Source organism: Hippoglossus hippoglossus, chromosome 6, assembly GCF_009819705.1.
Source record: "Hippoglossus hippoglossus isolate fHipHip1 chromosome 6, fHipHip1.pri, whole genome shotgun sequence".
Taxonomy (NCBI): Eukaryota; Metazoa; Chordata; class Actinopteri; order Pleuronectiformes; family Pleuronectidae; genus Hippoglossus; species Hippoglossus hippoglossus.
In genome coordinates, this window is record NC_047156.1 from 19,502,793 (window position 1) to 19,529,021 (window position 26,229).

Consider the following 26,229-nt stretch of genomic DNA (forward strand, 5'->3'; position numbering starts at 1 on the left):
CTGTAAACGTGCAGCACCGATGTCCAACCCAATGATCATTTCGACCTGTGGAGATTCCTGTAGGTGCTGTTTCAATGAACCTCCACACTGAGGGTTATTAAACTTTGCCTCATTACACTTTGGAGTAAAACGTGCTCCAGTTTCAGTAGGAATCTAGTCTATAAATACCTGTAACGTCTGTTCTCTGTGGGAGGGGAAAGCAACCTGTCTGTTCTCAGCGAGGTCAGACATCTGAGAGTGGATTGCCATAATTGTAGCAATCTGCCTGAATTCTTTCAAATGGGATTATCACAATAAGCCGTCTGCAACCCTGCTTTTGGATTTGCTCCCTCTGCCGATTCGTTTCTCTCTCCCTTTGTGAGCTGGTCTCTCCCTCACAGTGCCGCGCTCCAGTTTCCACCTGGGATTTCACAGGACCTTTTTGGGATAAAGAGCTTATGGAGTGAAAGGTGTAGGCTGCAAGTTAAGGGAAAAAAAACTCTGTACAAATGGTTTTCAATAGAAAGGATTTGTACTGATAATCAAACAGAGGATATCACAGCATTTCATCATCTTAAATTGACGGCAAGAACATACTTATTTGTGTTAGATTAATTTATTATATTCCCTTTTCGTAATAGATATTCTATAATTTTAATACCAAAGGTTGTTAACAATGCTAATTAGTCTTTATGTATATGCAGCAGCTTTATCATGAGGCTAATATCCAGCAGCAGAGTGAAAGAAACCTCTGCCATATTTCCCAGTTGAAAGCTTTTTGTCCCTGTAGAAGTAGGATCCTTTGGTTTGAAGCAGCCGCAGGTGGATTACATGTGAACTAGACCAAGAACACAAAGTAGTTTTCATGTCCTCAAGGTTCTGTTACTTATCTCAGCCTGAGGAGTTGCACTGTTTCACTGCCAAGGAAAAGTGTAATACTGTCTAATAACCACCAGATGGCAATGGTCACTTCCACTAGATCACCGTCTACTCAAATATTGTCGCATGCACGTACTCTATCCTTTTACATAGAATTCTAAGTAAGATAAAACAGGAATCAATCTGCAACTTTACAACAACACCAGCCAAGTTAATGTTAAGGTAAATAAGTTATTTATTTTTGCTTCTGTAAAAATGTGAGGATTTTCTACAGCTTCTTTTCTGAATTTTGATTTCTGAACCATTTTGAGTGGATTATCTTTTAGTTGTGGGCTGTTGGTTTGACAAATCAAATGCAACATGAAACTTTCATGTAAGACTATGTGAAAAGTTGATTGAGCGATTTTTAAAACATTTTTTGGACATTGTGTGGTCTAATAATCAACTGAGGTATTGCACAGAATAATCAACAGATAACTACACACCTTCTTCCTGCTGCTTATCTTTTGGTTTGGTTTGACGTCCTCTCTGAGCTGTATCACCAACATCCACAATTAGTTGGAATCTTGTGCAGCTGCAAGCTGTGTGCTATTTCCTGCGTGCATTGCATTGTGGGAAACATATGCCCATCAACACTGCACTTAAAATTTCAGATTGCAGTTTCTGTATGAACACTGATATGTCTCTTCTACATTAGTCTCCTCCCAAGCATTATTATGTGGCTTTCAGTTAACCAACATTTAAACTATTACCATAAATATAATTCTACATACCATAACTAATGATATGTCTGTGCTCTTGATCCCAGAGGCAGGTCATTTGATATAATGTTAACTTATTATGTGATTATTAGCTGATCTGTAACCTTAGTGATATAACCTGAAGACTGCCAAAATGTTTGAAAGTAAGAGGAGACGTCAAAGCTTTGCTCTGAGATGTTATATATAATACACGTATATAGTTCTACACATTTGAATGATCTGTAGGTTTACACCACATGTATCAGTGTGTTGCAACAGTTTTCACATAATTCAAAAACTCAGCAACAGGAAGAAGTTACGTAAGAAACACTTGTATTTTATATCTGACACTTCAGGGCAAGTTACAGTCACAGACGACTTCTGTAATCAGTTTACAGATCCAGGGTCTGGTTCAAGTTAGCAGTGTTATTATGTGCCTTTTGTTGTCGTCAGATAGCTCTCAATCAAAAACAGTAAGACAATACAAGAAACATAGAACATTAAACATCAAACGAAGTGAATACAATAGCTCTTTTAAATCTTTTTTTAGCCTCTTCTTTTTTCATAACTCTGTGTAGAGGAGATGGATGTGGCACTGTACATAATTACGCAAACGCTCAAATAACACAAAAGATTGGCACCAAAACAACAGTGACATTGTTATGGATGTGCAAAGGAGGGATTCTCGGTTTAATTTCATATCACTTTTCCCCATTGTTATTCATATTTAAGTCACTAGGTGGCATCCTGAGGCAGCCGGACTCCTCTGTAGCAAACACCTTCTGCACATGCACGTGTGTAAAATAATCTAAAATCAAAAAAAAAACAAGCACTAATAAGATGAGATGAAAAACACCACCTATGACAACTCTCTCATGCAGGTCTGGTTGGCTGTAGGTCTGGCTCCTTTGGCACAGAGACCACAGTGTATCATGGTCCTCTTCTGTTTGTTTTCTCCCACAAAGCCCACTTCAGCTTCCGCAGTCTCAAATCCCGCGTCTTCCTCAGCAGAGGTCGTGTTGCTGGGCACGCCGACAGAGGGCCGGCGTTTCTCTGGGCTCCTGACCGAGTTGTAAGGTTTCAGCTCTGTAAGCTCACGGAGGAAGTATCGTCCATTGTTTAGTGTTGTTGCTCACTGAGGTGCTACAGTGGGTCTGTCGCAGGTAAGGTCCGACTGTGCGACTGTGTCAGTCTTTCACTAGCCTGTAAATGTGATGCTGCGCGCCGTGCTCACTTGTGGACACCTCAAAGACGTAGGCTACGCACAGCAGGGTCTCCAGTGTGTCCCTGTTTGTCACCACCTGTGGACACAACACAAGATCCTGGTCAGTCATGTCTTGGATAGAAAAACCACCCCTGATCTGAATCTACCCACAATTTCTAGACACATACAGCAACGTTACCACTGATATCAATTTCATGTTGTCACTGTTCCACTGAGATATGTGTTGTGCGTCCAAAACATCACAAGACTCTGCTGAAAATCAACTCGAGTTTGTAACATAAAAATAACTCATCTAATGAAACGTTAGGAGATTGCTTGAATATAGGATTTCAAAACTACTTTTACATAGTTCTTTTAACAGAGACCTCCATCCAGCAGGATCAGTGAAATCCTAACATTAGGAATGAATATTTGGGCATTTTACACAAGAAAAAAACAATGACAACAATTTAGAAGCACATTTTATGTCCGAGAGGAGAAGGAATGAAGTGTGGACTTATGGAGACCCCTTCTTTATATTTCGTCTTCAAGCTTAAGTAACATAACTGACTTACATAGTCCAATATATCAGTTTAAATCCCTGTTTTTTTAACATTATTCTTTAAAGGGTGTCAGGACCGCATTACAGAATATAAAATTAATTAATTAAAATAGAAAAAATTCACTTACTAACAACTCTAACAATAAATATCACAATTTGTTAAGAACATTTATTTTCTGAGCTTTTGTAAGTACAGAATGTGCTTGAACAAGGATTCTTTTTTTTTATATATTCAGTGATTTGCTGAAAGCTATAGAGCCAACAGTAAACAAGGAATGAGCTACATGTGAACGTGCACCTTACTGAATCAGGAATTGTACATGGATGTTGGACATATAATTGTCCACTCTGTGTAAATTGTGGCCCCTTAATGGCCTCTGATTTAGAAAAATCCTAGATCCACTGTTTACCCCTATGTGTTGTATTAGTAGAACCATTCTTTTCCAATAGAGCACCAAAGCATTACTTCAATGAAGTATGTTCCCATGCCTTTAAATTGTTTTCAAAAACAATAAATATCATCAATCAATCATGTGGTTCTACTTTTCTCTTGTGAAACACAAAACGTTGACTTCTTTAACAGCAGCTCTTTTCCGGCATGATCCTTTACTTTTAACAGTCGTGATTAAATGATGGTTGAAATTTTACACTGACGTGGAAGATAGAATATTAAGTAAAAAAAACATAATACAACACACTATTTATTAATAAAGACTAATGAAAGACACATGATCTCTCTCTCTCTCTCTGTTGTTCTATATACAAGCTTAGATTGTGTCTCAAACACAAGAGGGATGTAGTAACACACAACGCAATAGACAAACACACAACGTCGTGAATTCATTAAGCTCAATTGCACTTCCCTGAATACAACACTTGTTACATGAGCCATGTTGATACATTTTGTTCAGCCTTGCAGTGTGGAATCCGTGTGCATGCATCTGTTGTCCGTGTGTGTGTGTGTGTGTGTGTGTGTGTGTGTGTGTGTGTACGCACATCTGTGTGTGAGCTGTTCATGGTTAATATGAGCTAAATCAGCCCATTGAAAAACTAATGACATGTTGCCATGTAGTCGTCAGTGTGGGCTCAATATGGTCATTGTCCCTTGGCCAGTAGGAATGCAGCCGCCGATGCAAAGGGGGCACCAGTGCCTTTGAACCCTGGTGTCTTTGTTACTATGGTGATGCACTCCGGTCTGTTCATTTCCCTCCCTGTGTCCGCACTCATTCAGAAAAGGTCCAATTTACAACAGACATAAAAAATTTTGACTCGGCAAGAAATCCTGAAACAGTGCTCGCTGCTCACAGGCCGAAAGACACAGTAATGATCTTTAAAACAGTGACATACTTTAAAATACACGTTGAATCTGAGAGAAAGAACCTGCACACATACTGAATGTCCACATTCAAGCCTTATGTGCTTTATCACCTCAGAGTGGAATTAATGGGACTACATGGTTGATGACGTGTGTTTACAGAGCACTAAAGTGTTGCAGACGAGTCATATCAAATTCATTTCAAGCCAGTAAAAGCAGTTTATGATTCAAAAGAAGTATCAACTCCACAATCAGGTTTTTCTTCTTTTGCACGGGGTTATTGCAACAGAGCTAATATAGTCTGTTAAAACCATAGACTGTACACAAAGATAGATGAGTTCCTCCCCCTATCCAGAAAAGAAGCCAAAGTATCCCGGATATGAATGCTGCCATCTTGCAAATTTGGAGCCAGAGTGAGGGAGGATGGACAGTAGTGAGGTCTCACTGATCACATGACCAATCATGAGACAGTCTCAGATGTCAATCATGACACTTCATCTGGTTTTTGTATGAACATTAAAACCTAATATATTTTTTAAAAAAGCACTTAAACATACGTCAGTGTGATAAGACCTTCGTAAAATAACAAAAATCATCTTATCTAAGATGTATTTTGACTTTCAAGTTTTGTCCATGCCCCATCTACTAACATCCTGGATGAGGTGGGGTTTATGACAGGTACTGCAGCCAGCCACCAGATGGTGATCTGTGTTTTGGCTTGACTTTTGGGAAGCTGTCATTTCATCAATCTTTATATACAGTCTACGGTTAAAACCAATAATAAATGGGATGATATAATACAGACCTAAACACTACAATCCCCAAGTTCTACACACACACACACGCACACACACGCATACAAACACTGTGTACTGTACATTCTCTGATTTGTGTGTGTACCTGTAGGATAGTGAAGTTCTCCAGTACACTGTTCATCATGTACTTCTCTGGCAGGTGTTTAAGCTTGTGAATGAAGTTGATCATGTATTCACACAACGGGGAACGGTGGATCCGAAACACGTAGCGTCCATTCTCAAAGCGTGCGTACTCCGTCTAGAGAAACAGATATGATGAATACAGAGGGATATATAACAGGTATAAGACAACATATACCACAGGGATAGAGAATTTAAAAACGCATTACAGGATAAAATGTGAAATCTTTGTAAAATAAAAATCATAAAAACAAGGATACATCTACTGAAACTCAATTGGACACACAGGATATGAACATCTATGGGATAAGCTGCAATATGTGTAATATAATATACCTAATGCAGCATATGGCATGCCAGATATGACAATAAACATATTTCTCGTGACAAGCGTAATCAAATGATGAAGCCATTAAATATCATCATGTGGCCCACTGAGGCAGATGGCTGTACCTAGGGATGTGTGTGTGTTTATATTGTACAATCTATCAGCAGTAGGTGGGGGCAGGGCCACTGTTGTGTCTAGTTAACGGGAAAGCACAACACTTAGTCATGCAGGGGGGATTTTGTGAATCACGTCATTTCCCTGACAAAGTATCAGTGGTAAATGACTGGAATCCATCTCCACCTGCAGCAGTTATTCACTCCTCTGGGGGATAACTTTGAGAAATCTGTGATGCAAACCGTTTGAATTGTAGCCAGATGTACTGTAGAGGCTACTGCCTATAATTGGAGGAACTCTGCTTCCTCTAAACATTGGGTTTGTAACAAAATGTGCACAAAGTTAAAATCAATTAAATTAAATAAAAACTAGATTACCATGAAACGTGGTGGAAGGATGTGGCATGGGTAGAACAGGGTAGAACAGGGAAGAACAGGGAACTATCTGTTCCCTCCTCATTTTTTATCCCACTTTCTTTAACATTGTGAAATAAGTCGTTTTTCAAAGCTTTCATTAATTTCTCAAAAGTATATGTGAATCTTAATGAAAAGATTCAGACATATTTAGAGGGTCGGTTTCGATGATTTCATGCCACCAAAATAAAAATCTGGATTTAGTGGATTTAAATGTGGTTCAGCCGCTGTATGGTAACAAAAGGGGCCGTATAGAAACCTGTAACTTCCTCCAATGTGAAACTGAGAAATGCAATGTGTCCTTAGCTAGTTTGTCACAAAACAAAGCAAAAACAAAAATCATAGATCTGCCGCTGAATCTGCATCAGCACCAAAATGTATTGGGTTCTTCCCAAGCCCAGTCCCCAACCCTTCACCAAGTTTGGTGGGAATTGATGATGTAATCCTGCGAACGTGTCGACCAACCAACAAACAAAATGCTCTAGTTTAAGTTAACATATAAAATGAAAGTATTCTTGACAATATCCTCGGTCTTACCTCCACTTTCTCCACCACCTGCTTGCCAAAGGAGCAGACTTTGGTGGATGAGGTGATAACCATGTTCTCAGAGCTCTCGTACTGGCTGGACACGCCATAGAAGAAGCTGCTGTCATCCTGCAGGTTTACACTAAGATCCGCCTGGAGGGGAGATACACACAACACGTCACACACACCTGTCAGTCTGACCTAAAAGGAACCGCGATTAGTCAGGCATCCTGGTGGTGTAGGAGTATGTGTGAGGATTTGCTGCTCTGCTCATTAGGACCTCCTTTAACCTCCTTTAACTCACTGTGTGCTACGCTGGGCGGCCAAAAGGATATACTGTTCCAGATCCATAATCTATAACAAAATATCTGATCCTCCTCTTCTACTCACATATATGGATCATAAGATACATGTGTGGGTCTGAAAAAGATGCATCACTAAGAGTGTTACAGCTCAACCAAGCTTGAGAGTGACTCTCTGTAAAGCCAAGAGGCATCCAAAGACCAGATCCTTGTTGACCCACTGTAACACTGGCAAATCCAGCCTGGGAATCCCCAAGGTGCTGTGTATCTCTTTGTGTGAGTGTGTGTTTTGTTGAAAGATGATGATAAAAAAAGATTTTGAGCTTTGTTCTATGGTGCATTCAAGTGACTGGCGACTTTTCTAGGGTGTAGCACGCCTCTCATGCAACGTCAGCTGGGATTGGGGCCAGCAAACCCCCCAAGTCCCTCCAAGGATAAGTAGTATGGATGGATGGATGGATGGATGGATGGATGGATGGACTAGTGGATAGACAGATAAATGGATGGATGCACTGGTGGACAGATAGATAAATGGATGGATGCACTGGTGTATAGACAAATAAATGGATGGATGGATGGAAGTATGGATGAATGAATGAATAAATGAAGGAATGAATGAATGGATGGATGGATGAATGAATGAATGGATGGATGGATGGATGGGCGGACGGACGGATGGGTGAATGACTGAATAAATGAATAAATGAATTGATGGACAGATGGATGGATGGACGTTGTGTTAACTGCGATTCAAAATCCACTGGACTGGAAATTTTACAAGATGAAAGTTGGAGCTCGTAGTTGGAGCCAAAGTTACTTATATAAATATTGTATATATGTTATTGAAAAGCTCTAAAGAAAACCCTTTGTGTCCAGGACTAAAGGCGGACAAGTCTGAGTTTCTCCATCCTCAGCTGGAAGCAGGTTCATCTACCTCTGATCCTTCCTCTGGTTCAAGTTTGAATTGAGGGTATAAGTATAATCTGATTTTGGATCAGACGGAGATGTCGACTCCTGTGTCAGACAGCTGGGCTGTTTTACCTTTTCCCCTGTCAGGCCCTTGTCTCCTAATGGGCCATTGAGACACCGCTCAGCCTGCTCTCATCTCTTCATCAGCCGTTCATCTTCATCCCCAGCTCATGTAATTCCTCTATTTGTCTTCATCCCTGGGGCCTAGTGACCCTCCCCGAACCGCCATTCCCTGCTTCCCTAACAGCCTGCGAGGGAATTCATCCAATTACAATCATCAGTGTGCAATTGGCTGATTAGATCACAGCGGGCAGCCCGGCTGTGTAACAATTTAGCAGAGGCAGCTTAAATCGGATTCCCTCTGCACTTCAAAGGCGTGAGACAATCCGTTAGGACAGGGCCACAGGCGCTGAGGGGGTGAGGAGGAAAGTGGGACGAGGGACAGGGCAGCCAGCGGCCGACAGGGGGGGTTTGCTGGAAATTCAATCTAGTATGCCATAGCTTTGGAAGCTGGCCAGCCGCCTGTCACGGTCACCATGCCAACCTGCGCCTCAGCACACCCCCGAGTGATGACCTGCCACGTGGCTGTGCCACTGCGGCGACATCAAATAGGCTCTTCCTGTCTTTTACAATGGTGTAAATGAGGTTAGTGTATATTCGGATGTGTCGAGGATTTCATTTTGCTTATTTTCATGGCCGAAGGCATCTTTGCTGGGTTTTTTCCAGTGTGGCTGTGGAAATCTCCCGTTGTTTTGCAGCATTTCTGTGTTTTGTCATGAATGCCTTGAGAAGTGGAGGACCCCCTTGGGGTAAGGTAAGATGAACAGACTGAGAGGGGACAGTATTATGAGCTTGTTTCCCTCTAATGTGGAGCTGCATATGTCATAACTAGTGACTCCACCCGACTCTGACATGAATCGAGAGAGTACTATTTCACTGATGAATGACTTGTTGGTCACATGCCACCGATCGTTTCTTCAGCTATCCCTATCTCTTGTTCACACTGTCCGTGTCCCTATTTCTATCTCCTCATTGCTGTCCCGCTCTCATTTTCTTTATGATATATGGCAGGACGGCTCGTCCCCTCCTTCCCCTCACCCTTGAATCAAATGCCATGGCTCGACCAGCTGCTCCATCCAAGGACTGTCTGGAAGATTACTTGGAATATAGTGTCACTCACCAATGTCTTTTATCTTTGCACAATAAATAACAGCCAAACACGAGTGAGGAGGAATGCCATATCCACAAAAACCATCTGGTGGCACGAGATCGCACAACAGCACTGTGAAGTTGACACTCACAGTCTTTGGCCCTCAGAACTTCAGCAGTTATATTATAGATCTGCTTTGAAGCAGTGGCCTGAACCCAAATAAACTGGATCAGAGAATACTGGTGATCATGTTTTACCAGCACCAGAAGCAAACCACAGGCGGTAAGGGATCCAAACCACTTCTGACAGTTGCCGACATTTCCGAGCTGTGGATGACTCTGAGTCTTTAGGCGATCCCCCATGATGAAAGTCGAGCCTGCTCCCCAACAGGGTGTGTCAGGTGTGGACTGCTGTGGCAGGTGGATGCTCATCTGTTCACCAAATGTCGCAGCAGGACAGCCGTTGTCCACTTTCTCAGCTCACCCCTCTGGGTGGATGTCAAAGGCCTATGGATGACTCAGTTCAACTGGAACAACCCTGTCAGCACCTCAGTGCTGGAGATGGGGTTGTAGTGCACAAAGAGCATGATAGGCATGATTCTTGTCCTGACAGAACCTCTCATAAAACAAGACACTCATGAGTGTAAGATGCTGCACACGGTCACACGGCTCATGCCCTTTGTGGTTAAAAACATGAAAAGGCTCTTAAGGTTTCTTGTATGTACAGTATGTAACTTCAGCTGCTAGGCGTCTCTCAGTGAAAATAATAACAAAAGACCAAGATTGATGACATCTTGAAGCAGAATGGAATTGTAGGAGTTGTTGACTTCACCTCCTTTTTTTGCCCCATGATGTTCTTTGGTTGTTGGGACCCCTGTGTGTTTGCTACCGGAAGAGCTTTGGTGACAGAGCACGCAGGAAAGGGCAACGAATCATCGCGATCCATTAAGAGTGACCAATACAAACAGTGGAAGGAAGCCGACTAGCTAACTGGCTAACTGGCTAAAAAGTTTGTTTCTCCATCGTCATATGTCATTTGCCCAGGAAGTTATACCAGAGACTGACAAAGCCAGAGGTAAAGTAAAATTTACAAGATGACCAAAGTTACAAGATGACCAAAGTGAAACATCTTATTACCTTGAATGAAATTGGGAATTTCTCAGGGTTTGAACATTATTGGAAACATTTTGGGATCAAGTAAGTACACTTAGTCAACAAAATGTCTGCTTAGATGTGCAATTTGCCTGCCTATACTACATATACTACTATTACTGCAATAGCTATCATTACAATTGTCATTGCTGCTCCCTTCATCTCTGTCAGACGTTTTCCTTTTGATACTCCTCTCTACTTATGTTGGACACTGTCTCATTAATATTATAATGTTCTTCTCCTTACATATTATATCTTTAAGTCTCTATTGAATACGTCAACAAATCAGAGATGTGAGTTAAGATTTGGAAGTCAGGTGTTTCTAAGGAGCTGTACTTAAACTCTCTCTAATTCCGCTAGAACTCTGAATGATGTGCCACTGATTTTCAGTCAGTCACTTTGGCCGTAGATGATGTGACCTCTTCAGAAAATCGAGACTGTTTGCATCTTATTCATTTCGCATACGTGTCGAGGGTTGTAAAGAATAGGGCCGATCTGTAACTATGTGGATGACGTGCATGATACAAATACCAAAGGTCCTGAGGTGACGGACGGTGGCCAGATCAGACAGATGAACAAAGCAGATGTGCCCAATCCCACCCACATGACATCCACCTCCATGTCTCCCTCCCTCTCTTTCTCTCGCACCAAATCTCTTTATTCGGTGTCAACTTGCATTTCCCGTGCCTCCTTATCTGTCTGCATATTAGGTGGTCTTTGCCATCAAGCTTCATTCTCTCATCTCTCTGTGTGTGTTATGGGGATGTGTGTCTTTGTGTGTGTGTGTTCTTTGGGTTGGGTGGGTGGCTTATCTATAAATAAGTATACTGAGGGGAGGGGGACATGAGGGTTGGACTCAGTCTAATAGTGCAGGGACAGGTGTCTAGGCTCACATTTCCCCACGTGAAAGATCAGGCCTGCCACTCTCCCCCAAGGCTGCTGTCACACACACACACACACACACACACACACACACACACACACACACACACACACACACACACACACACACACACACACACACACACACACACACACACACACCAAAGGCATACACAAATGCCTGATGCACAGCAATGCTTTCCTTGCTGGCATATAAACCACCAATCAGGTTATGGGAGCAATGACTCTCCATTCATTCTGGGCCTGAATCACACTTAAGTTTCTTGAACTCTAGAGCTTAAGCCATCTCGACACCGTTAACCCTGTTTGGCCATTAACAGCCAACAGGTGCTACAAAACATTAACAAGAGCATTCACTGTACTCTCCCTTCACCTTCATGGCTTGGAGAGGATTATATGCTCTGATGGTGTATGTAACATGCACCAGGCCGAACTTTACACTAAAAATAGGTTTGAAGTTAAACAAATTATTGAATTGTTGAAAGGAAGTTACTATTATTATTATTTCCAATTTAATATGGACTTCTCCAAAAAGATGCCAAATGTTTTACCCAGAACTTGACGAGAAAGAAGGCGTTGTGTGGCCCTTTGTCAAACAGCTCCTTCAGGCCTCCTTTCTTCTCGGGAAACTTGTCGAAGATCTGCCGGATGTCCACTGACTCCAGATAAGAGTCGCTGTAGCTCGGGTTGGACTGGCCGATGTGCACAAACAGGTGCTTGTTGAACTGGAAAGACAAATGGGAATATCTGGAAATGAGCCGAGCCAAAAAATGTCAAATGTCCGGTTTACTATATCAACAATAATGCCAAGTGCAGTGTCAGTGTGCAATCGAGGATATGTGTCACAATGGGCCTGCTTTTCTCCACTCCATTCATGAACATGTGACTTCCTGTTTTGTGCATTCATGTGCGTCCATATCGATGTTTCACTGAAATCTTTCCAAGACAAAAACTTATTCATCTCTCAAGAGATTAGTGAAATCTATTTCTGTTAAAGAATGCTAATTTTGTGTTATTATCAAGTTGCCAGTTATCATTTTATTGATGTTATGATTGTATTGTATTATACAACTGTGACTGTGAATCTTGCCTCTTTGATTCACAGGCCCTCCCCAACTACTAGGTTTCTCAGTTTGTATGTTATATATCATACACCTCTATGCAAACATCTGTACCTGAGGAGTTTTCCTAAAACAGCAAAATTACTCTAGAAAGCATATTTAGAATATGTCATTATCTGACCGAAGTCAACATCACTTTATTCTTTCAGACCATACAGCAGACACGAAATTAAAAAGAAATCTGTGGAACAAAATGTGTGAATAATGTGACTTTGTAGTTAGCCAACCGGTCAGCAAGACTTTCACAGGTGCAAGGACTTTGTTGTAGTAGAAAATAATTTAAAAGTAAAGTGAGTGAAGTAAAAAATAATTTGTGGGGTGGGGAAAAACAACTTTTGGAGTTTCGATAAGACGAAGTTACTTCCCAGTCTTGTGTACTCACAGTCTCTGGGTCCTGAGGTTGTTCCAGGAAGGCAGAGAACTCCAGCATCCGCAGCTTAGAGCTGGCAATACATCTACCCTGCCAAGGAGGGGCACTGGGAGACATGGAGAGCCCCGCTGTGCTTTCATAACCTGCAACATAACCAGAGGGCAGCGACTGTGTAAATGTGTGGTTCCACTGTGATGGAGAAAAACTTGAAAACGCAGTGATATTGCAGCTATTTCTCTGAGCTCTGAGGGAGCTCTTCCTCACGAGCCGCGTCGTCTCATCACTTTGGCCGGCATGACAGCCTTCTGTCAACACAGCTGGGGCGGGAGGGAGAGCACCCACCTGTTATGGGGGCCGGGCCGGACGCTTGCATGGCGTAACTCTGCTGGGAGAAGGGCTTAATGCTGGGGAGACGAGACAGACGAGAGGGAGAGGCATGTTATGCACTGTCTCACCCTCATGACCCCATCTCACATACTAATTGGACTGCTTGACCTCTAAAGATGCAGCGGGCAGAGAGGTATGCCGGGAGTCAGACAGCTGAAGACCTTTCTTTATAATTGCACTGATATGTTGTAATTTGCTCTGAGATTCATTTCCTGAGTGAAACATATCTAATGGTTATTAAGCTGATCACATGGAGAGTGACTGATGGATACAGCAGCAGGTCAGAGGACGAAAGAATGTCTACTCACTCTTCATGGCCGCCCGGCTGTCCTGGAAGTGCCCCGTGCCAAAACTGGAGGGAAATGAAATAAAGTGCAAATGTATTTACTCATTTAACAGTTGAGCTATAGTTTATATTGAGAGCATTTCAAAAATAAATGGTAAATGGATTGCATTTATAAAAAACTGCTCTAGTCTTGATGACCACTCAAAACAATTTACAGTACAAGTTTCATTCACCCATTCGCGCGCACACACACTTGCAGCGTACTACTGCTTTCATTTCAGAGCAGCTGCCATGGGCAATTTTAGGATTCACTGTCTTGCCCAAAGACACTTCGGCATGTGGACTGGAGGAGCCAGGGATTGAACCATTGGCCTTCTCGTTAGTGACCTTTAAACTGAGGTGCAAAGCTAAGAAGTATAACTTAAATGAATTGTGCTTAAGTGTTTCAAAGGGCTGAAATTGTGTTTAGTATTTAAATGCACCACACAGACGTTGTTCAGGGGTCAACTCATTTGTGGTTAAACCCCAGGTTCTTTATTCTAAATAGTGTCATCGACAGGATAAAATAGGTAACTAGGATTTTAAAAAAGGAAGAAAAGTCAAATTCCTCAACTAATGGAGGTAACTCTGTTGGCCCACACAGGTCAAATCTGCTGGACGTTGAGACAGATGATCAGAACATAATATTACTATGACATTAAAAGAAATATGATTAACAAGGCGTCACATCTGTAAAAATCTAGACAAACTGAATGTATGAAGAGGGATAGAGGTCATGAGATTAAACAAACATCCAGGGAAATGATGCATCAGTATAAAGAGTGATGGGAAAATTCTGCTATGTGGCATTGAAACACAAAAAGTTTTTTTTTTATATAAATGTGGCCAGTGCTCAGCATTTCACTTTAATCTGAATAATGTGTTGGAGGGGACACTGGTTAGGGACTCACCCCACCGGTAGTCGGATACGGTGGCCTTGCCAGACCCTGGAGAGCCATCTTGTTCTGGAAGGCCGCGGGTGAGATGATCTGGGCTGAGGACATGGTGGCCATACTCTGCAGGGCCTTGTCTTTGGCGGCCTGGTCCTGCGGAGAGCGACAAGACAGCGAGAGTCAGAGAAACAGACGATTGTGCAAAGAGAACAGTCATCAGACTCCGATAGCGCCCCACTTTACCAGCAACGCAAGCCGAGCCCTAAAAGGGGAAACGGAGGGCCGAGGCCAGCTTGCATCATCGGTGAATCCCTGCCAAGCAGAGAGATGGAGAGAAGGTGATATTACAGTCAAGGGCCTTTGGGTCAAGAGTTAAGTTTATTGCTTTGGCACTGGCAAGCCTGTGATGACAACTAGCTTCTGTTGGAGGTCAAATCGGAAGACAAGGCAGGCAACAGGGTTGATATGTTAATATGCTCATCATAATCGAAGCTGTGCAATGCCAATGCCATCGAAAATAGTTGAAAACAGGTGAGTGCTAGAAAACTGTGTCTCCTGTGCTGTGCCGTAAAGTGATACGGCTCTTGTTTTTGAATCCACTCCTTCAGCAGTTTCCAAACCACAGAGGACAACAGACACTTGCCGCCCTAATGGGCAAGGCCACACGGAGCATTCTTCTTCCCAGAACTGGCTAACACAAGGGCATAGCTGAAATATGGGGGGTACATGTGGCAGGGATCTCAGTTACACCAAAGATGTATTTAAAAAGGCTCGTGACAGGGGGCAAACCCTGTGACCAATGCAGGCCTCTGCCAGCTGAACCCTCCTGGCCACCGTCCAAGGTGAGGGAGAGTCCTGTTGTCTGCGGGTATGCGGCTGAGCAATGTAAACTGAGAAAGTTCTGGGGGGACAGGGATGTGTAAGCTCTCAGCGTACCACACAGGAAAAACTTGTATTGCTTTACTTACCATCCACGTAATACCTGGAAGGAATAATGCAGGGATTAATTTGTTCCCTGACAATTGTGTTTGGTTCGCCTTGTTCGTGATTGTGCACAGTAAGCCCCGGGCTGCCGGAGAAACGTTCACATTTCATCATAATGTATAAGCATGCCATTTAAAACTAGCGTCAATTAGGGATTGCAATTAAAACAGCCAGTGGCTTGTGCCTTTGTGTTAATGGAATGTGAAAACATGGCAGAGCAGGGGCCATGGATGTTGAAATACCTTTAACAAGACACCAAACTTCAATATGAGAGGAGATAATATAGAGTTAGAATGTTTTCAACATTTCTGCTGCTCAACTGGATTAAAGTCACGATAATAATAAACAAAGTCAAATGCAGGCAACATGGTTTGATTATGATCTATAACCCTGAAAGATGCAACATACTAATAACACTTATTAACAAGGACTTTCTTTATCAGCTTACATGCACAGAGAAAAACTATGTTACCCTGTCTATGGAGAAGTATTCATGTTATTCAGATTTGTTTACCTCCGCCAAGGCTTATCCTTTCATCTGCATTTGTTTGTCTGACTTATGTTAAGCAAGGTTACACAAACATTTTTTTCAATTAATTCATTCTTTATTTGTAAAGAGAGAGAATGTACATTAATCAACATTCATACAAATGTAAAAGCCACCAAGTTAGCTGACAGGCTAATTTTCATCAGCAGTTCCATTGCCCCAGATGTTGGTAGGAATCCTGTAGTGATAAAAAAATAGTGCAATAATAATACAACAATACAAATCAACTGATTTCCAGAAATATGGTGGAAGGGTATAGCTATGAAAAAGAAGAAATACATCATATTTTAGAACGAAAATGTTTTTTTGTATTTTCTTTAATATAGCAAGATAGGGTGTTAACCTTGGCGGAGGCATACACTCTCTAAAAGCCCCTCTAGTTATTAAAGTGATGACGTGATTTTATCCCTTCTTCATTTCCCTCCAATCATTGACATCTTCCAAAGCATTCACTTCATATAGAAAAAGCATAAAGAAGTTTGACTCACGTAGCGTACCTTCAGCTTCACCTGGATCTCTCTGGCCTTCCGTCGGGCCAGGACTTGGATGTGACTGGACACCTGGAAGACATGTTAGACAACATGACAGAGTTAAACATTGCATCTTAGTGGCTTTTTGGTGAGTACTATTACCTCACTGCAAAACTGCTACAAGTTCAAAACTACCCCCCTCTAGCTGTGGGGCTTAAACCCTGTGGGTGTACATGGATTTCCTCCAGGTGTTTCTGTTTCCATGCACAGTCTGAAAACATGTATTTAAGAGTCTAAACTGACCAGTGGGAATATGTTTGTGTGAGACAGCTTGTCCACGTTGTGTCACCCAAAGCCCATTGGGATCCACTGCAGCCCCCAGTGACTGCTCAGGTTGAGGTGCATGGTCTGGTTAGCTGGTTTTAATCTAACATATTTATTTGTATTCCTTTTAATATTATTTATTCCTTTTATTGGTTTTATGTGTCTTATTATTTTGTTGGCCGAATTATTATTTGATTTAATGATATTTTATTCCTACTTTTTAATAGCTGTGTTTTTTAAAACATTTTGACCTGCACATGGTTTTGAGGTTTACAACTTCTATGGTAGCTCATACTTTGTGCAGCACATTGTGCTTCCATCTCAAATGAAATGTGCTATATAAATAAATCTCTGCTTGCTTGTGGATAAACGCACATATACTGTAAATACTATATTCACATGACTTCATATACCTAAAAGCCAAGTAGAAGAATATGTTTTTGTTGTATGGAACTGCCACAATATAGATATTTTCCATCTACTAATCTATAGACAGAAATCTGAAAAAACAGGAATCACTTTGATGAATAACTTTCTTTCTTTGGGGATAGATTCGATCATTTAGACATAACGAGCTACACCACTGATTCACTGATCTGAGAAACAACTCTAACTTAAAATGTATTATTATTTATTCATTATAAAAGTAAAATACTTCCAAACCATACCCCAGTCATATTTTTAATTTTTAATGTAAAAAATATCTGTGCACACACCTTCTGTCTCTATCAGGGTGGCTGTGGCTCAGGAGGTAGAGCAGGTCGTCCACTAACCAGAAGGTCATTCCACGAGGAATGTCGAATTGCCAAAGTGTCCTTGGGCAAGATACTGAACCCCAAATGTCTCCTGACAGCTGTGCCAGCCGTGTATGAGTGATGTGTGATACAGAAAGAGCTGCAGATAGTTGCACTGTATGAATGTGTGTGTGTGACTGGCTGACTGGCTGGATGGCTGAACTGTAAAGTGCTTTGACAGGTCAAGACTAGAAAAAGCTCTATATGAATACAGACGATTTACCACATCACAGCACAATGGCGTTGAACATTCTGAAGAAGCTGCACTGTCAGTCCACTGCTGTTGGTGTCTCTTGTGATGCTGACCTGTCCCACCACCCTGATCTGATCCGTGACTGCTGCTCCCCCCCACTCATTTCGTTTTATTTCCCAAACGGAATCTGCCGGATCACTTAGCGCGGACCCTTTCTCTACACATCAATCATTGCCCCATACATCACTCCATCTCGGATACCATAGGGAGGATAGAGTTCCAAATCCCCATGGGCGTCCCACCACGGTCTCCCATCCTTATCCCCGTATTCCCCAGCTTCACCTTCTAACAAGCACCAGATCCATGAGGTGGTGAAGAAATAACACCGACACTCGATCCTATAGCATCTGTGCATTTGGCCCCAGCCCTAAATCAATCGTCATCCCCAGGCCTCCGAGCCGAGGGGGAGTGAGAAGTGACAGGGGCTGTGCAGGGTGCTGGGGCATCACTCAGCAGGGTAGAGCTTTATGGAGGAGTTCAAAAATAGGGGCTGATTCAGACGGGGCTTGCAGAGAACTCACCTGCTTCCTGGTCCTCGTCTTCCCCGTACGAAGTTTGATATAGCGTGCAATCAGCTCATTTCGTCCTGTAAGAGTCAAGAAAAAAGCAAAGCTTACTCACCGGACGTTTTCCTGAGTTTTAAGACACCTTCAAACTCAAACTAATTTGACGTTGTATTTTATACAAATTTTGTACCTTCAGATTTGACTGAGAGGCCCAATAATATTCATAAATCAAATTTTAAGAAATATAGCACAACATACAATACTGTTGTTTACAATTGTCTTATTTTAAACAGGTATTTAAGTTTTTTTATAATTTACTTCCATATTTAATTTTCTTGCGTGAAGTATTTTTAATTAACATAAGTATATGCTGTTTTTACTTTAGCCATAGTGTACTTGAGCTGAAAGTGTCGGGGGGTTAATGAGGAGCATGTTCTAAGTGTGGAGGAATTAAAATGTTTACCAAAGATAATTATTGAGTTAGTGAGCCTGCACCTCACGCCGTGCCAAACCATAAAAGCACGACACTAACCAGGAATGAGGAAATGTATATGCGCTGTATATTTCTGTGCACATGTTTGTAAAAAATATTTTGCGCTGAGGTCACTTAAGTCGCTGTATAATTAGCTAAATTAACTTCTCGAAATATGCCTGTGCGTGCACTTGCTTGCAGGCACGTATAGATGCACGTGCAAATTAATTTACTCAATGTCAGGAGTCAAGGCTGTCAAGTTTGTCATCGCAGAAAGCCAAGAGTATAAGTATATCACCAAGTTTATACATCTGTGTTTAAGAGCTTGCATCAGTACACTGTACACTGAGCATGTGTGTGTGTGTGTGTGTGTGTGTGTGTGTGTGTGTGTGTGTGTGTGTGTGTGTGTGTGTGCGCGTGCGCGTGTGCACGCTGCCACCGCTGACAGACAGGTCACATTGGCAGAGCAGGTGGAGGCTGCAGCCATGCGATCCTCAGACCGGACTCAGGACAGACACGGCCAGTGACCAAAGGGGGCCCAGTCTGCTGAGGCTGCCAGGCAGCTGGTGTGTGTATCAATGTTTATGGAATATGCCTTTACGCCCACAGTAAATCTTGGGCTTGTTCCCTCCCTCTGAGCACAGTCTCCGGTTACAGGGGAGGGCAACGGTCATGTGGCTTCTTTCACCCTCTTTCCAAAAAGCTAACCCTCTAGTTTAAAGGCTAAACTGGATAACACACAAATAGGCATGTACACACAACTATACGTATAAGGTTTCTGAGGTGCAATCCAGGAGGATGTTACTTCCATATTTTAAATATTTCTGTATATTAAACATTTTCTTTGTGTATTTAATTAAACATATCTATTGTCAAATACGTGTTCACATATTACACATACGCACATCATTTACGCACCATCCCAGTATACGGTGGGATTCCATAAATAGAAAATAAAAATAAAATGAATACAGGCCACAGACAACAAGGCTTCCCCTTAGCATCAGTCCTTGGTCAAGGAAGTACCTTTCAGAGTTGATTGGCTAATCTGGGTCCCATATAATCCATATTCTTCCATATAGAATAGATTACACCAATTTTACCTCCAACACCAGTGTGTACAATACTCCATGGGTAGGAGGTTGAAAATCATTTAATTTGAGATCCATTTCAGTAGATTGCTTTAGGTGCAGCATAGGTCAATATACTGTACGGTTTCAGAAGTGCATTTTCTTTTTTCGATTGAATATATTTGAGCGACCTTTTCTGGTCGAACAAAATAAGGTGTTTAAATAAACCATGTTGCTCTCAGCGGACGTGGAATGGGCAGAATGTCTTTGAGATTTGTTACACAATAAACTTAACAGAGTAATATTGGAAATGATAAATTAAAAATAAAATGAAATGAATCGTTAATGGCAGCCATAAACTTGAGATCAGCACATTCACGAACAGGAACTGAGAGAAGGGCAGACAGACAAGTTCTGTTCCAGAGTGAATGACACGCTCACACACACACGAGTTTACAAGACTTTGCACCAGCTCTTAAACACGATCATTTTTCCCTTGGCACCACGTCTCCATGTGAATTAACGCACAGATCAGTCACAACACACAAGTGACACAAACCCGTCACATTTTCCCTCACATAGTGACACTTGGGTCAGACCTCACAGCGCTTCACAAACCGGCCGATCAAGTGACCCCGAAGGATGAAAAGTGGAAAGCCGACACCCTGCTCAACCGCTATCGGGAATTTCGTCAGCCTATAAAAGTGATCAGATTTTGCGCGTAACGCAATGCACCGTTTCCTCGCTGTGGTCATGTGATCTGATCCTCCTGTGCCTTGCAGTTATGAAGGAGATTAAATGTTTTTTTAAAGCATCTGTGTTGTATTGCCAAATTCTTTTAAAAAAAATGATTTGCAGTTTTAGGTATTCAAACTGAAAACCTTTCAGCCTTTGTGTCGGGAACAACCTTCTCACGTGAAACTATAGGTTTTCCTAAAGAAAATACATCGGATTGTTATTATATATTTTGGATGAGTTTGTAATTATAAAATAAGATTGTGTTGTTGTATTTAGGATTGAGTGTTATTTAATAGCAAACAACAACACAATGTAGTTAGACAGGAAAGGGCTCAAGCAGTCAGATGATCAACCAGGAGCTAAAGGAGCCAACAGTTTAGTCAAATTGTGGAAAACAATTTTATTCTGAGGCATATCCCCAAATTCTTTTGTGAATTAGTTTGTAAAACCATTTGTTTTTTAATCACATCATGTACTTTCACGTGTTTCTTTCCGTGTCTGACGCTGACGACCAGACTTCACGAGCAGCAAAGGTTTTTTAGAAAGGTGGTAACCACATCTCCTGCAAATCCCTGCAGCCTAAAAAGACTGCATGTGAACTCAGCTGCACGGGTCTACACGGGAATCAACTATTCTGCAGCTCAAAAAGTGTTAAAAATGTTCACATACGACATCGTGATATTATCCATGAACCAGAGAGTGAATCATTCAAAAGAGGAAAAAGTGGTCGATATTAGTCCTTGTAAAGCTCCAGATTCCTGAAAAACACACACACTCACTCACATGCACACACACGCACACACACACAAACAAAGGCACACACACACGCATTGCCCAGCCGCAGAACTGCCTTTGTGTGAAGCTTTTGTGGACTAAACCCTTCTCTCAAATACTGTCTACTCCCGTTTATACACACAGTCGCACGCAGAGATAAAGACATAAAATCACACACACACACACACACACACACACACACACACACACACACACACACACACACACACACACACACACACACACACACACACACACACACACACACACACACTTCAGCCACAGTCGAGGCATTCATTCCATCTCAATCTTATTTTCCTTTCAGGGCTGTAACTCCTCAACCGTTTAGTGTTTATCAGGAGGTGCACTCGCCGACCGATTGTTTGAGCCCCTAAATACATATTTCTTTAATTCCCCGGGGATTAAGAAAGTGTTCCACATTTCCCTCGCAATCAAAACTCTTGAAAAGACGAACAGAGAGCTTTGTCAAAGTCCTCGCGGTACTTTGACCTCAAATGAACATTAAGTTGCCCGTATTGAGTTCCTCACATTACGGCGGCAAGTTCTTCCAGTTCCCGGCAACTTATCTCCCGGAAACTTCACTCAGCGTACAGTAAGATGTACATTTTGTGTCCAATCCAAAAGGGATTTTCAGAGTAGCAGACACAGACGTGTGAGCATATAGGAGATGAATAAAAACCTCTCATGAATTCAGAAAAGCAGCCACTCTTCTTCATTCGGTCCACACTGTTTTTCCACATATAAATTCTACCTCATACCACAATTTTTTTATTGCACCTTTTTAACCTGTTCATGCTGTTTCCTCTCGTTGTTGTTTTTATCTGTATATACTATGCACCTTAAGGATTGCTGCTAAATTTCGTTGTACATGTGCAATGACAATAAAAGGATTCTATTCTATTCTATTCTCTTCAGATGCTTGTGAAAAGATTCTCCAGACTCTCATGGGAGTTGTTGTCAAACTTTATCTTAACCTGTACAAAACCATGTTAACCCCCAACAATACATACATTTTTTTTGAATAGGATTAATGATTTAAAAACGTATTTCACCACCAAACAAGCACAGCGACACACTGTTTCATTGACGGCATCCCCACTCAACATTAGCCAGGTATGTATTGCGAGCATTAAACAGCTTCCTTCATGGTCCTGTCTCAGATATCAGATGCCCCACCACTCCTCTGTGAGTGAGCGCTTGGGGAGGGGCCCCATCAAAAATACCCTCCAACACACCCATCAGATCAGAGGGGGGACTCAGTCACACAGCGATGAGATCATGATATCCAAAGGGAGCAGCACACACACACAGAGCCGGTGCCAGCCAAGGCTGCAGGAAAGTCACATAGGAACATTATACCATCACCCACTGCTCCACAGTTTGATGTTGTTTATCACATTGCCTGCGGTCATGGACTTATCTGGGGGAAATCTGATTCTGGAAAACATTTCTTCAGGGCATGAAAAGTGACTGACCGCAGCAGAAGCAAAGTCGATACTGTTATGTTATGATAACATTCGAATTTGTGAGTTTACTGGGGATATTTCTGTGGCTGGTTCAAGTTGGTTTAGTTTCCATATTGTATACTCCTTAATGTGTACAGCCAGAAAAGGGGTAGAACTATCTTTTACGTGACTTCTCGTTTTTAAAAGTTGCACTAGAGTCTAGGGTTTTCTGACCGAGTGGTCCTCTGTCCGTCCCACCTCCCACTGGGGAGTGAGGTGTTCCCAAACCACTTCTTCCAATTTCACCTTCCAAGCCTTATACAATGATTCATTCACAGATGCATGGATAATAACAACAACAGTAAATTAGTTAGTTCCCATGTGGACCTGCTGATTTTACATAGTGGCACCATCATACTGCAGACATGTCTTGGATTTGTGGACCTCCATCTTGAAAATGTGCAAAAATAGAAACGATGTGGGTGTTCATTGACTTCAATTGTATTGGATTCTGCTGCAACAAAGTTTACTCCTTTAACTCGAGAAGTGTTTTGTGGACTCAAACACTTCACCCAACCCTCCATCGGCATAGTGGTGAGTAGATGATGAGTGAATTTTCCAGTGAACTATCCCTTTAAAGCCATTCCTGCACTGAGCGATTGGTTTGAGGACACTGTGACCTTCACCCTTTATGACAATGTCAAGGGATTTTTAGGATACGACAATGGGGACTGGACCTGATTAACAACAATGCAACTGACAAGCCTGGGGGATGTTTATGGACTGCATGACAGTTTAATTCGGCCTGTGAGACATTCTGGAATAGAAAAAAATGCAACAAGGAAGTAAATAAAACTCATAGCAGCAAATACGTTTTTTTTGATACGATAAATTCAAATAAAATAGAGTAACAGGTCTTTCAGGGGGTCCCCCTGACAGGTCACTGCAATGAAACAGCAAACATAGAATAAGAGATAACACATAAGCAGCAATTTTGTGTGGGATCACTGCTAAATGTCTCACTAGACAGGAGTTGTTGTCTTTCCAGTTCCATGCATCCTGTGGAATGTGCAACTGGAAGGGGTAACAATGTGCATTTTCTTACTCTGCACCAAAAGGCTAGCCACCAATGAAATACATCATCCATCCGTCCATTATCTACACCTCTTATCCTTTGAGGGTAGTGTGTGTGTGTTGGGCGGAAACCAAACCCAGCTGGCGTATCATAGGGCTAAAGTACAGAGACAAACAACCCACACTGAGGGGAGAACATGCAAACTCCACACAGAACATTGCATTGTACTGTAGTATTTGAATGTAATTATGTAATTGTGTAAGTGGGCACATTTTTACTCTGTCCAGCCAATTGTGTAACTTTATTCTGTGCCATTTGAATCATGTTTATTTAATTTGCCCAGTCAGAATTTCCTAATTTCTGAATTGCTGGTTGGGCATAGGGCTGGGTTTCAAAACACTATTCTCTGATTAAAATTGAACTTCATTTGAATGATCCCACTCAGGTCCCCGGGGGAAAAAACAAAATCATATTTTTCGTGCTGCCTTCAGCTGCTGTAAAAAAAAACTAAACAATACACAGAGGACAACCAAGCCAAAGTGTCCTGGTGTTCACAGTTTGTTCATCTACTAAAGCAAAGCGGCTGTTGAACTTCTTTTTTAACATATTTCAAATTGTTTACACCTGGAACTCATCACCTGCATGTGTGCTTCCGTGCAGGTGTAAAACATCTCAGTGGAGCTAGTCTGTGTGTGGCACGTGGACAAATTATAATTAAATTATTATTATTATTATACCGAGGCTTTGTTGAATTTTCTATTGTGACACGTTCTTTAAAACATGGAAAAAAATCTCAACACTAAGTCCACTGTGTGAAAAGCTGCCCACCCCAAATGTCTAATTGCCCCCCCGATCTGAGCAGCCTACATCCGAGCCTGGGCCAGGGATAGCTGTGGCACTAAGCAGTTTGCTGGCAGCTCAAAGTGGGTGAATTATGGATAAATTATGGATTATAAGGATAAGAAACACTACATTTCATAATGACCTTTACAAAGAAGCTGTATTTAATATGGAAGTTTTAGATCGTGATCAATAACTGACATATTGATAAGGTCATATCAGTACCGATCCAACAATGGAGGTGGGATTGAAACTGAACATGGGAAATGAACTATCCAAACTTCCGGTCTTAAGGCAAACATCAAAACTATATAACTCATTCTCTCCTGAGAGGAAAGGTAAAGGTGATGCTAACAGACAGTTTTCCTTGCCCTCCTCAGGCCTGTTGGTAAAGGTCATGGAGACTTGGTGAAGGTGGCCTGCAGTGTTCCTCACAAACTCAACTTCTGGGCCTGGTCGGTCGTAAATCTGCCGCTGCCGAACGGTGCTGTGGTCATCACTGGCCTGGTCTGATCTCTCGCTCTCTCTCTCGCTCTCTCTCTCTCTCCTTCTCAGATTCTCTCTCCCTCTCAACCCAGTGCATTCCTCACATTCCTATATACTGACCGGGTCTTGCATCTGCTGCTCCGGCATCACCCCATGGGTCCATGTCCTGTACAACAACCGCTCTATGTACAAAAGCTCAATTCAATCTATTGGAGAAAATAACTTGAACACTTAAAATATGTTTTAGACTATAAGTAGCATTAAAGCAATTAACAGGCGTGAATACCACAGGCATCTCTGGAGTAAAACATATTTCATTGTGTAGGTCTGTGGCAGAAATATTTAAGTCTTATGATAATATTGAACGTGGTCAGTGTGTGCATGCAGTGTTGTTTGTGCGTAAATGTCTAACTGGATGCCTGCTGCCATCCACCCTGAAGACACATCTGCCAGCCATACGTTTTCCCTCCGCAGCACACATGCCCCACTGTGTCTGCTCAGGAAAACAAAGGTCACATTTAGGCAGCAGGAATGTCTTGGCTGGGTGTTATTTCCCCTCTTATAGAGTCTGGATGCAGCCGACCGAGCTCTGAAAAGACCTCTATCAAGCCTCCACACCAGCTACAAGTCCACCGCTGCGTAAGTAAAGAGCCAGAGAGGCAACAGCATGCTGGTTCAGGACTAGGACAAACACTAAGGATCTAGTTTAATCTAATTTAATTTAGAACATGATAACTGGCATCAAAACTATTTTGAATTTGTATGACTTCTAGCAAGAAAGCCTTGTTATAGAGGACTGAACGTTTTCCAGCTCAACACGTCTAGCCTGTCTAGCTCACCCACCTTGCTGATCTGAAAAGTCTAC

The 26,229-nt window shown here is 42.0% G+C and overlaps 1 protein-coding gene across 6 annotated transcripts in view; it reads right to left on the reverse strand.

The window, feature by feature from the left end:
• Positions 1-1,916: 1,916 nt before the first annotated feature.
• The window catches only part of LOC117763435 (transcriptional enhancer factor TEF-3-like), a 38,041-nt gene continuing 13,728 nt past the window's right edge, over positions 1,917-26,229 (reverse strand). For 2 of the 6 annotated variants that reach the window (XM_034588554.1, XM_034588556.1), the window contains exons 3-12: positions 18,459-18,523; positions 16,594-16,656; positions 14,584-14,718; positions 13,656-13,699; positions 13,303-13,364; positions 12,973-13,103; positions 12,021-12,194; positions 7,007-7,147; positions 5,580-5,732; positions 1,917-2,899 (exon numbers count right to left, since the gene is read on the reverse strand). In XM_034588554.1, the coding sequence (XP_034444445.1) occupies positions 2,786-2,899; positions 5,580-5,732; positions 7,007-7,147; positions 12,021-12,194; positions 12,973-13,103; positions 13,303-13,364; positions 13,656-13,699; positions 14,584-14,718; positions 16,594-16,656; positions 18,459-18,523 (1,082 nt within the window). In that variant the 3' untranslated portion in view covers positions 1,917-2,785. Of the gene's footprint in view, positions 2,900-5,579; positions 5,733-7,006; positions 7,148-12,020; positions 12,195-12,972; positions 13,104-13,302; positions 13,365-13,655; positions 13,700-14,583; positions 14,719-14,808; positions 14,878-16,584; positions 16,657-18,458; positions 18,524-26,229 lie in introns of all 6 variants that reach the window. The other 4 variants (XM_034588555.1, XM_034588553.1, XM_034588552.1 and 1 more) reach the window with 3 other exon arrangements.